We start from the raw sequence: 15,653 nt of genomic DNA, 5'->3' as shown, positions 1-15,653 counted from the left end.
CTCCACTCAGAGCAGGCCAACTTTGAAGATGATCTAGCCTGACACAAGCTTCGCATGTGCTAGTGCAAGGGGCAGGGATAAGAGTTGGCACCTTGAGACTCCTAAGGGTTAGAAACTGGAGCTTTATGCTATTGGGGAAAAAAAAAAATCGGTTTGGGGATATACCTGTGATCTTCCTTCTTTGAACAGCTTTCACAAAGGAAAATTGAGCTATATTTTTTTGTTAAATGAAAATTTTAAACAACAACAAAAAAATAATGCTGGCTGCCACAATCCAATTACTTCTTTCTATTGCTGAAAGTTCCCAAACATGGTTCTTAATATCAGTACACTACTGTGCTGGCAAATACTATTTCAATCAAGTTTTAGATATCTTTTAATTTCTGATCCCCTAATGGGGAATTGCCCTCTCTAAAACTAAGCTGTGAAACAGAGAATGAATTTATGTTGGAAGGAATCTTTGGAGGTCATCTGGCCCATGCCTCCACTCAGAGCAGGCCAACTTTGAAGATGATCTAACCTGACACAAGCTTTGCATGTGCTAGTGCAAGGGGCAGAGTTGGCAGTTGGCACCTTGAGACTCCTAAGGGTTAGAAACTGGAGCTTTATGCTATAAAAAAAAATCAGTTTGGGGATATACCTGTGATCTTCCTTCTTTGAACAGCTTTCACAAAGGAAATTGAGCTATTATTTTTGTGTTAAATGAAAAGTTTAAACAACAACAAAAAAATAATGCTGGCTGCCACAATCCAATTACTTCTTTCTATTGCTGAAAGTTCCCAAACATGGTTCTTAATATCAGTACACTACTGTGCTGGCAAATACTTGGTTCTTAATATCAGTAAACTACTGTGCTGGCAAATACTATTTCAATCAAGTTTTATATATCTTTACATATTATTAATTTTCTTCACATTCAGAGTTTCATAAACCTCATTCTCGTTATGGAAGGAGACAGAAATTGAGTAGACTGAGGCACATGGTTGTTACAAAAATGCTTTTTAAAACACTTCTAAGTGGTCCTGAAATAATTGTAATAACTTATTTCAAATCACATCATATTTCCTCTAAAAGGATACTGTGTGTAAGTTCACAGTCTAAGTTTAGGAGGACTGTTTTCCTGCTGAGTGGTAGTTAACATATAAATAACTTGATCATCCCAAACTGTTGCTGATATAAAACCTCCTCCTAAAATATATCAGATGTCATCACGTGTTCCTTATGAAAACAGTTGGCCTTCATGTCTGTAGCTGCTGACTATAAAACTAGCTGATGTCTTTCTAGATGAAAGGTTCTTGACTGTTTATTAATACAGCCATATTCAAATGGCCTGAATTCCTTCCAAACCTTTGAGCTTCCCATTTTCTATAGGGCTGGTGCCTCTGGTGAGCCAAGAGCCAGCCAAAAGGAAACACAGAGCACAGGGACTTAACCAGGATTACACCTGAGTACATCCCTAAGTCACCACTGTTTGCCTCTGCCTTTTCCATTTTCCCCTTTCCACACTGCTGGAGACCTGCTGTGACAGTTCCAGGCCACATCCTTATGGCAAAGAAACCCGAGTTACTTTTACACCCATGGAAAAAGAAAAACAGTAATAATTTACAAAACTTTAAAAGTACCCTTAAACCTTAGAGAAAACAGTGGGATCAGCCGAGCTCTCTCCAATCATTTTAGAGATTAGCCTCTAAGCCTGTTGAATGGTCTGCAGTAATCTTTTACAAGGTATTTCATAAGCAAACAACCCCACAGGCTATACTGCAACTTTACACGGGGCTGCAGATTTGGAGAGAGCTTCTTGGGACACACAGCGTTCAATTTTTCCAATACAGTGCGCAGACTTAGACCCAAAGAGACTCAAATTTAATCCTGGGTTTCTCATCAACCCTCTGAAACATGACCTACCTCTTAAGCTGCTCCCAAGCCACCTCTCTCCAATTAAGGAGAGCTGGACTGTAAAATGCCACATCCTGTACCCATTTGGCTTGGCAGATTTAATGAGCCATTGTGGTAAAAACAAGGTAATGGCCTCAAGACACCGAAGACTAATCCATTATCCCCTTTTTTCCCCCCAAATCGTTCAGCTAGCAAACTCACACCATCAGTTGCACAAATCTGCTCTCTCCTTGAAGGGTTTCTGCAGACAATTTTTCTGACAGTTTTATGTCTCTCATAACTCGCGTTAGCTGTGCTCCGACAGCTGTGGGGTGGTGCTCTCCCCATCCCCCATGATAAATGCCCTTTTCCAAGGCAGATGCAGTTACTAATAGGTCAGAACTTTCCTTCTCAATGGCCTGAAATGGAAGAGCTGTGGGTAGGGCGAAGGCTGAGCACCAACCTCCTCCTTCCCACCCTCTTCTGCAAGTGGGTATATGTGGACTGGATGGGAAAGAATAAAATAGCTTCTCATGGTCTCATCCCTTCAGTGCAAAGTTTTAGAGACATGTTTGGAGGTGTTGACATAAGCTTTCCTGTTTTCTTCCTCCTCCAGGCTGCGTCCACTGGTAATACTTTGAGAAACAGAAATGTTGGTAGGAGATCTAAATCTTCTTCTCTTGACATGTCACTGCTTTTCACTAAATAGAAAGGAAAGTGTCATGATGGTTTCTAGGGATGGCCCCTAGAAACAGTGGACAAACATTTCTTGTACACTTTTCCATGATTTTGGCATTGTGATTTTAAATTCCCCTTTAATATCCTCCTTCCATCCAAACTACCCTCATTCCATAAGGATATATCTACTTATCAGGGGAGCAGAATGTAATTTTGTATGAGCATCCAGTACTTTCAGAGTTTCTCCTACCAAAACTCTGTATCTTCTGGGCAGAAGTCATGCAATCGAGTAACACCATCCTGTAGGACCTCAGCTCAAGGTTTTCTCAGATAAGGGCTGAGACACCACGCAAGCGGAGCTCAGGTTTGAGTTAACAGTCAGTGAAACAATGCAGGATTTCTTTCAGTGCTCTGCTTTGCTGCTCGTTTCCTTTTGCACTTCACCCAGTTCTGCTCCTCAGATTTTATGAAGACATTAAAATACTGCATTAGTTGCAAATACAATATGGCGTAAACAATTCGCTCAGCATGCTGTTTGAGGGAAGCGTAGAATGGCAATTGAACTACTGGCAACCAGAAAATTTTTAAGAAGGAGAAACTATGCTATAACCACACTAACAGCGACATGCTTTGAGGTTAAAATTGTTCTGAGCTGTTCTCTTCTGAAATAATTGCCTAGCTACAAACACCTCCAGAACAGTGACTAGTGGACAGCAGAGCTAAACTTGTGCTTAACAAGAAAAGAAAAGCTGGGAAATTATTCTTGCTAGTGCAGAGTTTCATAACTTCCTATCAGGAGAAAATGCTTAAGACAGATCTGGATCATACAACGTAGAAAAGACAACACTTATTAAAAAGATTGCACAAAATACTACTAGGACTTCAAGGAAACCATGACGATAATGCCAGTGTTTCTGTTAAATGTGAAATATATGCCTAATAAGCAGATTAATTTGAGGGACATTTTTTCTTGAATAACTATAAACAGAGTGAGAGTATCTTTCAGGATGATGGATTTTCTTTAAATATTACTCCAATACTATCAAACTCTATACTGAAATGTGATTTTCTCAAAAAAGAGAACTAAAGTGATCCTGCATTTAATGGAATATGAAAGAATAATTATAGATGGACGGCCAGTGGGAAAAACAGCAGGAAGAAGGTACACTGCCCATCCTAGAAATGCCTAGAGAGGACAGTTTGTGTGGGGCATAGCAGAACTGTCTGCTAGGAGCTGGGAAGAGAGTGCTCGAGTGGGAGTGTTTTATTGTTACCCACAGGCTGTTATCCTGCTAACCCTTTTCTTAAGTGGGAAAAATTTGAAGATTCAAACCACTGCCAGCACAGTCTTTGCTACCCACACCAAGCCCAGAGGAGTCATGCCAAGAACTGGGCTGTGTAAAGTAGCGTGCTCCTGGTGTCAGAGAGAGGTCTAAGGAACTCCTTCAGCTTCCTTATTCACCATTTTCTTCCTTATTTCTACTCTTCTTTACCTAGGAGAATGTTTCCAGCCATGAGAGTGAAAATTACAGGCTTGGATCCCCACCAGCAGTATTATATTGCCATGGACATTGTGCCTGTGGATAACAAGAGATACAGGTAAGCTTTTTAGGCACAGAGGTAGGAACCTTGTGATAACTTACTGTCAATGACAGCCTAGGAAAGACACATGCCATTATACACCATTGCAAAGGTATGCTGGAGACCATGTTGATTTACACCAAGATAGTTGATTTGACCAGAATCGTGAGACACAAACCCAGAGGTTTAATATACTCTCTTGCACTTTTGGATTGAAATCTTGCTCTTTTCAAATAGCAGTTTTTAACTGGGGAGATCCCTAGCATGCATTTCACAATTGACATGATTAGCAACAACTGTCTGAGGGAACTGATAACTGGAGTTATCAACGGGGAGTCTGGAGCCTCTCAAACTACTTCAGCAAGAAAGGAATGGGCAGGTAGCGGCTGAACTAGGACAGGCACCTCAGGTCTGGCCTGAACTGAATTGGGTGATTTTTGTTTTGAAAGCATTCACTGTTCAGCACAGCAGCCACAGGGGATATGGGCCCTGACCTACAGTACGGAGACATTGAGAAACCCTCTGGTGAATCTCCACCACTGAGCTGAAAGACAGGAAGAAGAGATTTCTCTGATATTAATGGGCTCCCGATCCTAAAAAGTACTCTGGAAAACTCATTGTCCTCTGTATCCCAGAAAACTATCCAGACAGAGGTGATTTATCTATACTCTTTAAAAGACCCCTGGGAGCAAGCCTTTTCCCCAAATAGTCTTGACTGCACCACATTTCAAGGATTCAAGAATTGATTCTCTGCTTCAAATGCTAAATATTACATTTTTGCTCTCAGATTGTGCAGAGTGTTTCTCAGGAAAATGCTTTTCCTGGGAAGCATCAAGGTAGTGTCTGATACTCAGCTAGATGTTTTGCCACTTTCTCTGAGTGTGGTTCTGACAGCATTAATGTTGAAAATAAATATATTGTCTTACTTTGTTTCTATCCTTGTTAGCTTGTGCAGCCACAAGTAGCAAAGCCACAGCAAAGTAGCAGTGAAAGGAACAGATTCTTTTTTTTTTTTCGCATTTCTTTTGAAAATACATGAAATGAGTCGCTGCTTGTAGGTAAGGACTGAAATAGCTTAGCAGAGCTGAGTAGAGACCCAATAAGGGGCAGCACAGGGCAGAACCCAGAGGTGTTAGCAGGACTGTTTGTGAAATGCCTTAGGCTGAAGGAGCCGCAGGACAGAAAGAAAAAAAGTGTCTAGGCAAAGCTGTGGTAGAGAAATTTATGGCATATATAGGATGGCTAGGTCAGGAACACAAAAGATCACAAGAGACCAGGAACACAATAATTATTTTAGCCTCTAATCCCAACATTTGTAATACTATATGGAATTTCCTGTTTTGCAACAATTCAAACCAGAAATTCTGTTTTATCAGTTGTTCTAGAGTTGTCCATTGGATTTTGCCCTTTCTGGATGAAGACACATGTGTTTTGCACAGTCTGGCATGGGAGCCAGTGCAGATTTCCAGAAATTATGGGCAGTTATTAATATTTTCAGAGAGGGCTTTGTTTTCTAGCCTCTTACTCTGGCTCAGAGAGGGTTAAGGAGTTGAGAAGGCACATGTGGCAGAGTTTTACAGGGCAAATAACTGCAAAGGTGGTTTTAATAAGGAATCAAGTCTGAACAAGTGGCTCAGGGGTAATCTGGCTTTCATTTAGAAGGTAGGAGGTTGCAATAAAGCATTCTCCCCTGTCTGCAAATGAGAGCTTGGGGTGCGTGCGGTAGGGTGGCAGGGGAGGGGGAGCCCTTGAAAAGTTCCTCCAGTGAGTGAGTGACAACTTCCCTTAGCCATCAACCCTTCCTCTTTCAGGTATGTGTATCACAGCTCCAAGTGGATGGTGGCTGGCAATGCTGACTCCCCAGTGCCCCCGAGGGTTTACATCCACCCTGACTCACTGGCATCTGGAGACACCTGGATGAGACAGGTGGTCAGTTTTGACAAGCTCAAGCTGACCAACAATGAGCTTGATGATCAAGGCCATGTAAGTTAGAAGCTAATCCTGGTGTCTGCTACCCCAACCTTGCTCCTCTCAGATTTGAAAGGGTGCTGCTGCTGCTCCAATACTCCTGTGTCCTGCTGGGCACGCATGCCTGTAACCACTCCCCAGAGTTATGGAGCTTTTCTCCCTACTTCAGTGCTTTTCCTCAAAATGTTGCCTGACCCTGTAAAGCAATAACGCCCCTTTCTCCCTTGAATGGGAGTTCCATTTTGACTTGGCACCTGCATATAGCACAAACTTTGTCTCATATGTACTTGTAAGAAAAGAGTAATTTTCTTGATATTAGCCTTTACTCCATCCCTGCTTCCTTGTACCTCTGGATGTAGTGTAGATGTTTTTTGGGAAAAAAAAAAAATCCTTTTCCTTCTCCTTTTGTTTTTTCTTCAGATAATCTTACATTCAATGCATAAGTACCAGCCCCGTGTTCATGTCATCCGCAAGGATTTCAGCAGTGATCTTTCTCCTACAAAGCCAGTTCCTTCAGGAGATGGGGTGAAAACCTTCAACTTCCCTGAGACTGTCTTCACCACAGTGACAGCCTACCAAAATCAACAGGTAAAGCTGCGTGCCTTCAGGCTCCTTTTATGTTGTGTGTTCATAAAAATACCAGTGTGCTCTTTGTGTTTGAGACATTAACTTCCCTAAGAACTGTAGCTCAGGAAGAGTGTACCCTTGACAGGCTCACTGTTTTTTTTCTGCACAAAAAGAAAATGCTTGCTATCGGGTAGTGTGTAGACATGAGGTATCTAGCCAGAAAACCATCTTGCAGATAAGGTGCCTGCAGATTTTATTGTAAAGTAAGTAGGTGAGATCAACCATAGATATGTATTGTGTTCACTCTTCCTTGCTGCCTCGTGATACAAACTACAGTGTCCTGTCCCCACCGTAATTTTAAGGCAGTACAACTAGTCCAGATCTGTTATCCCACGGAGAAAATGCATAGGTTTTTTTCACTGCTAAAGTGAAGGAAAAAGTTTTATAGAAGAGGAATCTCATCAGTTTGCTGATGAAAGAAGCCTTTGAACATAAGCAGCAGCAGTCCGTGTATTGCATGTGAACTAAAATTCTCATGCATAATTCACGTTTGATTCAGATCTTGCACAGTTCCCAGTGGAGAGTGTTACCATTGACTCCAGATATCATAAGGAAGAGATGTTGCTACAGTGGGATCCTATCTGCAGAGGCCTTGGCTACTGAGCTTTGTTACTGATCTGCCCCTTGAATGGCGCTCAGAAATGTAATCTTAGTCCACGCTCGTGTTTGACTACAGAATTCCCTGTCTATTTTCTATTTTCTCAAAAGATATTATATCTTCCAGAGGAAATTAATTGCTAGGAAAATGTGAGCATTTGAGATTGTAAGCATTTGAGACACCAGCGAAGAAAGGCGTTTTGGAAAGGGCTCGCTGTGGTTTACAAGTTTGCTCCCCCTTCTCCTTCAGTGGCCAGTGAAAGATGGTGTTCTAGTCTTTGAGGAGGAGGTGGCCTGCTTCATCTCTTCTGCAGGCGTGTTCATTGCACACATTGAGAGCTCCTTTTATCCACCCGTTCCCTTTGTAATCTCCTCATGTATTGCTCATCTGCCAGCCACCTCTGCCTCAGGATTCCCACTAGCCTTCACACCACCTCTGTCATGCTTTGAGCTCAGCGTGCTCCTCTTCTCTTGTTCGTGTACACATACCCTCTATTTTATTCTCAGGTGAGAGATGCTGTGCACATCCTATTTCCCTTTCCTGCCATTCTCCTCCTTAGTGGGGTGGGTGTTTTGATGGCATTAAAAGAGTTGTGTAAGGTAATTTTTTCCCAGTATGTGAAACAGAATCTCAGTTGGTGAAGCTTTTTACTATGTTAATAGTGTGTCCACTTAGAGAGCACAAGGTACTGTTATAAGCTAGAATGAGGGTACAAACCAGCTTGGAAGAAAAAATAATCTGTTATCAAGCCTGTTGTTAGGAAAATAGGTTATACAATTTTCTGCCATAAATTGCAGAGGAATCGAATCAGAAATGGCAAGGTAAATATGTCTCCATAACAGCATCTGTGCTTCTGGAGGATGACTTCATGAACTCAGTGGATGTCATTATATTTAGTATTCTTGGATTGAGGGACAAAACTATGTGGAATCAGCTTAGGGCAGATTGTCACATTTAGCCAGTGAATTGTTACGGAGTTTTTAGTTTGCAACATATAAGAGAGAGCACATGCGCTGACAGTGATTCCATGACTGCTTCTGGATACCCACTCCTAACTTTTTCTCGGTCTGGTCCCCTTGAATTGGCTTAAATCAGGATCCAAAATGGATCAACTATTCTGGCAGAAAAAAATATTGCAGTACAATGGTGGGTTTGCTGTCATTGCAGCATTTGAAATTTCCTGCCTCCCCTGCCCAAATGCATGTACTCCACAAACTTTAACTGTAGACCAGACATGGAAAGAGGATAGAGAAAGGAGAAGGAATGTCAGGAAAAAGCCTGTCGTTCTTCCCTAATGGCCAGACCTATAAGACATAATTACACAGGTAAGGGAGGTGCTAAGGAGGGATCTCTGTCAGGCACTGGCGCTGTAAGGCACTTCACCGTAAAGAAGCACTGAAATTTCTTCCTGTCTCTCTGAATTCCAAACATTTGGGGGTTTTGTCCAAAAAAATTTGGGGGAGGGTATTTTTATAATACCAGTAAATGAGATTCTGGTGGGTTGGAGAAACCTTTTGATTAAAAATAAATTTAAATCCTCTGAATCTGCCTGCATGCTCTCCAGTGGCTGTAAAACTTTGCCTTACTGGGAGAAACGTCTCTGGAAACAATTGTAAAATGTTAGCAAATCCACCACAGGGATTCCCTCTGCTGTAATTCCATCCTCCACAGAACATATCTGTCTCTGTACACACAAGTCCCAGGACAGCTGCAAAGTCAGGCTAGCGGAAATTAAGTTCACAAATTAAGCTTCTGCAAGAATAGGAGCTGCATTCCAGATCTGAGGTTAATATCCAGAGTAAGGGCTTGGTTCTGACAGAAGCAAAACACCTGTAAATCCGCTTCAGATCAGTCTGTATTAAACTAGTCCCTTTTGAGCAGTTTCAGTAAAACCACCTCAAATTTGATAGGATCTGGCGATCTCACTCCCTTTTTCACTCCAGAGACAGGGTCTCCAGGACAAGGTGAGGCTGGCAGAGGGAACCTCTTGTGCTGTACCAGGTTGGGGAATAGCTGACAGGGAGTATGATAACATGGGCTGCAAGGTCAAAATCCCAATATTATTTTCCATACTTACCAACATGGAATTCACGTCTAAAAATAAAGTAGGAAGGAAGATTCCCCAAAAGCACTCGGTCTGGCTGTCATCTTCTTTGTTTAGAGGAGTAAAAAAAGAAGGAAAAAAAAAAAAGGGGAAAAAAAAAAAAGAAAAAAAAAAAAAAGGGGAAAAAAAAAAAAAAAAAGGGGAAAAAAAAAAAAGAAAAAAAAAAAAAGAAAAAAAAAAAAAAGGGGAAAAAAAAAAAAGAAAAAAAAAAAAAGGGGAAAAAAAAAAAAAAAAAAAGGGGAAAAAAAAAAAAAAAAAAGGGGAAAAAAAAAAAAGAAAAAAAAAAAAAGGGGAAAAAAAAAAAAGAAAAAAAAAAAAAGGGGAAAAAAAAAAAAGAAAAAAAAAAAAAGAAAAAAAAAAAAAAGGGGAAAAAAAAAAAAGAAAAAAAAAAAAAAGGTGGTTTCCAGACCAGAAAACCCTTGAACAGGCCACCTAGATGCTGGCCAGAACAGCAGCACCTTGTGCGCGTGACTGGGTGGCCAGCTGCTGTCTTTGGAGGCTGTAGCCTGTGCTTTGCTTGGCCTTTTCTCCTTAGCATTGTTTGAAGGTCCATGAGTGCATCCAGCTGCTGGATATCTAGGGTGTTGAGGCTGGGATGACCCAGATACCAGCCAAACCTGAGCAGTACGCCTGCTTCCTGAACCACACGGCCGTTGATGAGTTATAGCTCCTGGGGTTTTGCACCTGGGTCCAAGATGCGCTTCTCCTTTGGGAACAGCCTCAGCCCCAGCGCTGTGCCAGGCTTCCCGATGCTGCCACGTTTCTGCCTCTGACACCGTTCATTTGCTAAGCAGATAATCTGTTCATGGATAACGGAAGGGTGACTTTAGTATAAGTCTGGGCAGATAAGTATGAAAGATGATCATACAGGTGGTTTGGGCAAGAGTGGTAATCATCAGTAATTTTCATTTGTTGAAAGAAAAAGATTTTGAAGAGATCAGCTAATTCTCTTTTTCTTCCTTTGTAGATCACCAGATTAAAAATTGACAGAAACCCCTTCGCTAAAGGTTTCAGAGATTCTGGGAGAAACAGGTAACAGGAGCTTGTTCGTGTTTCCTTACTGATTTTCTCTCTCCTTCCCCAGATGAGCACACAGGGCATGTGTCTAAGGCTGAGGAAGGTGTTTTGCGATCCTAATCCATCTTTACAGGAGAAGTTTGCTGTAGACTAGTTCTCAGAGGAATTAGAAGGGCTGTTTTACTTTGCCTAAACAGATCCAATGTATAATGAGGGCTTCCAGGTTAGCCAGCTAGACTGACGCTCTTTCTTTTCAGAAGTTTCTTCCAGTGCTGCTCCTACCTCTGCCTGGATCCTGCAGTCCCAAAACCCTGAGAGAGGGTTTTAGATATTCTTAGGCAACATATCTGTAAAGACAGCTTATTACTTTCCTGCTTGACAACATTTTTTCTGTGACTCTATTTTTTTGCTGTCATATGTTTAATTTCCTGTTCCCTGCTACCTCAGTACCCCTTCCGTTACCACTACTTTCAAGGCTGTTTTCTTCTGTATATATGCTTTGCTCTTGTTTTTATTTCCTGCTGGATAATTAATTTATTTATGCTCATTTCTATTATTTTCATGTTCCTCTAAGCTTTACCGTTTGTTGTTGAGAAACACAATGAAAATGTTCTTTAGCATCTCTGATAAGTTATTAGTAAACTGTTCATGTATTACTGGTATGGTGCCATGATATCCAAAGAATTAGGTAAAATAAATGAACTTGTAAAGATACTGTAGGGTTTCTTAAAAAAAAAAAAAATTTTTTTTTTGTTACTAAAATGAAGAACAGACATAGAAAAAATGGGGGACTGCAGATTGTAAAACAGACAAATAGGTCACATGCTAAAACTCTGTAAAATAATGAAAGTTGTAGGAAAGGGGACCTAGACACTTTTGCTTTATTATACACAGAAATGGTATGAAAGGCTGAAAGGCATCTTTTTTCTTTTAATTTTCACAGGAATTTCCAAAACTTGGAGACAAATGCTTGCTTTACATTAGAAAAAAGAAATTGAGTTTCTGATAGGTTTGTAGGGTAACAGTGCAAAAATGTTCTGGTTTCAAACCATTTCAGTTTTTCCCCAGTGATGTCAAATAGTTTCACTTTGTGTTGCTTAATTTTGTTAGGATTTTTATGAAAAGATTAAGTAGAGCACCTTAAACATTATTTAGAATATATTGTATTTTAATAACACAATAGTAAACCAGGAACTTGAATCCAAAAACTTTTGTATTAGTAGAAGATGTTACCATGTTATCAAAAAAGAATAAGAAAGTCCAAACAAAAATTTCAACTTTTTCTGCCATTCATGAATCCAGCAGAGTGTGCAGCAGATCTTAGTATTTCAGATCTAAATGATGTGGGTATCCTTTAAATCAGTGTGACAAAGGCTTTAAACTTTAAATTAATTATACAATTAGACATATATGGCTATGTTACAAGAACCCTAGGGTTGTAAAGCAACGGTCTGAGTGTGCAAACCAGAGTGGAAGTCGTGTGCATAGCCCTCATTTGCTGTCCCCATGGGCCCTGTAATTCAGTTTTTACTTGCATGCTCCTCTCGTGTGTGTTCACCAGGACTGCTACCTCATTCATGATTTGGTATGGGAAGCGTTCAGTGAATGGGCAACTGCCCAGTGTTTCCCATCGCCCATTTAAATGCTACACTCTCCATGATCACAGAAAACATCTTACTGACCTAGCGACTTCCTAGCTCAGCTCCTCTGTTCTCATCTTACTGTAGCTACGCAAAAAGATGTTACTGCCCTTATTTAATTCCCGCCTTGAGTGTTAGCTCTGATACTTGAGGCATATGTGACTTTTACTCTGCTCTACTCTCCTGCGTGGGGGAAGTAGTATGTGCCCTGGGCACAAGGTCTTCCCTGTGTGCAGAGATACAGCTGCGCTGGAGGCTGGGCTTAGAAGAGGGATTGATGCAGTTCCAGGTACATGGTGGGCTAGATTAACATGGAAGGCATTAATAAGGTCCTAGCCCAGTGAATTTGGACAGTTTCCTGAAAAGGTTGGGAATTACTGATCTTTGTAGCTCATTGTTTTAAGAAAGGGCAGGAAATTGCTACATGGCTGCAGCTGTGGGGAGGGCTCAGTAAGGCTCTCTGCTGATGTAAAGAGGAATTAAAATCTTTAAGGTATTACACATCAAAGAGAGCAGCCTGAGGCTTTAGGAAGAAAAAATAGGCAAAGGTATTTGCAAGCATATATAGCAGTCAGGCGCCTGCCTCACAAGCAGTGGTCTGGCTAAGGTTGCATTGCTGTTGTCAACTAGTGGAGGGACACTCTAAGGCTCAGCTGCTCCCTTTAAAGAGGACACGTACATAGATGTACACATAGGAGGGAGAAGAGCATTAAGGCCCAAGCTGTGTGTGGAAAGGACTCTCCAAACGGGACTTTTCTTAATTGTGCTGGCTGGCTCCTCTTCCCCTTGTGACTTTCTAATCTCATCAGGATCAGTGGTCAACCTGAGTGACGATCATGATGCTCTGTAGCTTCCCACATCCTCACAACAGCTTCAGTCAGCTACAGTGCATCAGGCTGTAGCTGGAGAATGTCCCACTGAAAATGTAGGTCTCCTTTGAAAAAGAGAGAGGGTAATTTGAAAAAGGGCCATTTGTGAAGCAGGCAAGTGTAGTATATGTCCAAGAGGTTTTCTGTATAAGGTCTTAAAAGAAAAAAAAAGTGTGGCAGCAGCAGGGGCCACAGAATGCCTGAGTCTGCTCCAGGGCATCATATCCCAGCGACATCGGGATACTGAATCAGAGCCATGGTTAGAGTTTGCCAGCAAATGATGGAGGGGAAAAAAAAAACACAACCCACTGGAAAAAACAGAGCATGGTGGGAGAAGAGGAACTCTTAGGTCACTTCTTCCCTAGGACGTTTCCTTTCTGCTTTGTGTTGAGTCTTTTCCATGAAATGGAGAGGGATGTTTTTCCTTCACTTATTTCTTATTCTGATGTTGTTTCACTGTTGTTGCCTGCTGCAGAAATCATGGGATTGACTGTTGTTTTTAAAACTCGTTTCCCTTTTAAGTCTTTCACTTCTGTCAGCTCACAGCCTTCCCGTATGGTTCCTTATGACTGTGGTCTCCCTTAATTAGTACAAGAGACTGCTAAAAACCTGCTACTCTGGGACACCCCATCACAATGTAACTGCCTGTATCCATCTGGGGGAGTGATCTTTTCTTGGATCTCCTTCAGTTGTTTGCATGGTTGTCTCCCTTCACAGCTGATTGCCTCAGTCCTTGCGCTGGGAGAAGGAGCAGTGAGGTATTTCAGAGGGAAGGATGCAAACAGCTCAGCAGCTGGATGTTTTTTTGCAGTCTTTGAGCACTCAAACCATGTTAACTAATGGTGTTCAGCAATCTAGTCATTAGCCTTGATGGATTAGGGAGTTAGCCTGTGGTAGAAGGCCAAGTCTTAGTTCCCGCTTATTAGAGATTCCCTTTACATGATTTTTGGTCCCTTTTTCCTTTATCTGCAAAAGCACGTGAAGCATCTGTAAAAGTGAAACAAGAGAACCGGTCCCAGTGGCGAAAGGATACTTACGTAATATACGTACGAGGCAGGTATTACTTGGTTGCTTTGCTGAACTTCAAGAGATTGAGAACCAGAATTGTTGACATATGGAGCTCAGCTAGCCAAGTGTTTGGGTAGTGAGGGTGCAGGTTTAATGCCACAGAGCCTATTTTTGGAGACTGAGTAAAGTTCATTTGACAGTGGGATGCTTGCGGGAGCTCCTTATCCAGGAGGAAGCCAGAAGGGACAACAGTCAGGAAACCCAGCAGGGTGAGGGAAGAAAGAAATCCAAAGCTGAAGGCAAGCAACAGCACTTTCCTTTCAGATGTGGGCAGCTGAGGTGGATGAAAGTTGTTTGTGTTGGAAATGCTCTTTGAGCTTTTGTCTAGGGTAAAAGAGCCAGGAAGGCGCTTGGAGCCAATAGTTTGGCTTCCCCAGTGAAGAATGAAACGATGACCTGAATCCTGCATGCAGCGGGAATGGCAAGGTCGGCCATATGGGATGGATTATGGAGGTGCACAGATAGCTCGTACATCTTTTTTCATTTTTCAGACAATGGAACTGTTTCATTTATTGCCTATTATTAAAACTTTATAGCACTAAAAATAAAAAAATGAATGAAAAAGAGAGTGAATTTTGGATACCTTTTAAAGGACTGACCTTATTAAAATAAAGCTGGCAGAGAGTCCTCTTCTGATACTTTTTTTTTACTTCCTTCATAAAGATGGTGTGAGAGGGGAGGGTTTATGGCCTGATAGACAGTTTGAAGTAAATTTTTCAGTGCAGTTCTTTGGAAGAGAAAGTGGATGCCACATGGATAATGTTCAGCACACTTGGTACCAGCAGCCCTCACCAAAACCCAAAAGAAGTTGCTGAGATTTCAGAAATGCTGAAAACAATTATTTTTTTGTCAGCATTTACTGCTGTCCTAAAATGTCTCTCCATTAGCCAAGTGGGGTTTGTTTTCCCTCTCAGGGGCTGGAACACACACAGAATGGCACTCCAGTATTTCTGCTGACTAGGAGAGCATTACCTTTCTGTCCTGTGGCGGAGGTCTGTGATGTGGCTCTGGATATCTTGGTACCACACTAATGTCATAAACTGCTATGGGAAAGAGGGTTGTTAGAGTTGACAGCGATGGAGTTTCTTGATTCCCACCCCCTCACCCCACCATTTTTTTACAAAAATAAGAATACATCACAGGAAGAAGAAAAAAAAATATATTGAAAGGTTAGGGATAGAGTTGTAAAATCAGTCACGCAAAGGTGGTGTGCATTCTGACCCATGGCTGCACATTGTTTTTCTGCAATACTCCATACATGGGGTGGTAGGTGCCTAGCAGGTTAACACAAGAGGCTGTTGTCTCATGGATCTTGTCTGATACATGGAAGAATCTGAAAGTTCAGTAAGGATGTGTTCTGCTTAGATACTATTTCAGAAACACTCACAACATTTGTTCTGCACAAAGATTAAAAAAAAACGCCAAACAAACCAGGAATAAAAGGATGATCTAGTATACAGGGACCAAAATTTGTGTATAGGATAACTGGATATAACTTTAAGCTCTGTCACCCACATACTTAGGGAGGTTGTTTTATAATGCATGTTCAACATGTGCACACCTCTGGGGAAGTAAAGGACTCTCATTTGGGGCAGGAAAAGGAAAGAGGTGAAAGAGGTGGCTTTAAG

At 41.5% G+C, this 15,653-nt stretch overlaps 1 protein-coding gene across 1 annotated transcript in view; it reads left to right on the top strand.

Annotated features, from left to right (window-relative positions):
• Positions 1 to 15,653, top strand: part of TBX15 (T-box 15) — a 102,827-nt gene that overhangs the window by 66,526 nt on the left and 20,648 nt on the right. Inside the window, exons 3-6 of the mRNA XM_009287090.2 lie at positions 4,051 to 4,152; positions 5,946 to 6,117; positions 6,523 to 6,690; positions 10,399 to 10,463. Coding sequence (XP_009285365.1) covers positions 4,051 to 4,152; positions 5,946 to 6,117; positions 6,523 to 6,690; positions 10,399 to 10,463 — 507 coding nt within the window. The remainder of the gene's footprint in view (positions 1 to 4,050; positions 4,153 to 5,945; positions 6,118 to 6,522; positions 6,691 to 10,398; positions 10,464 to 15,653) is intronic.

Source organism: Aptenodytes forsteri, unplaced genomic scaffold, assembly GCF_000699145.1.
Source record: "Aptenodytes forsteri isolate BGI_AS27 unplaced genomic scaffold, ASM69914v1 Scaffold216, whole genome shotgun sequence".
Taxonomy (NCBI): Eukaryota; Metazoa; Chordata; class Aves; order Sphenisciformes; family Spheniscidae; genus Aptenodytes; species Aptenodytes forsteri.
The sequence above is the reverse complement of the archived record's forward strand: the minus strand, read 5'-3'. Positions and strand labels throughout refer to the sequence as shown.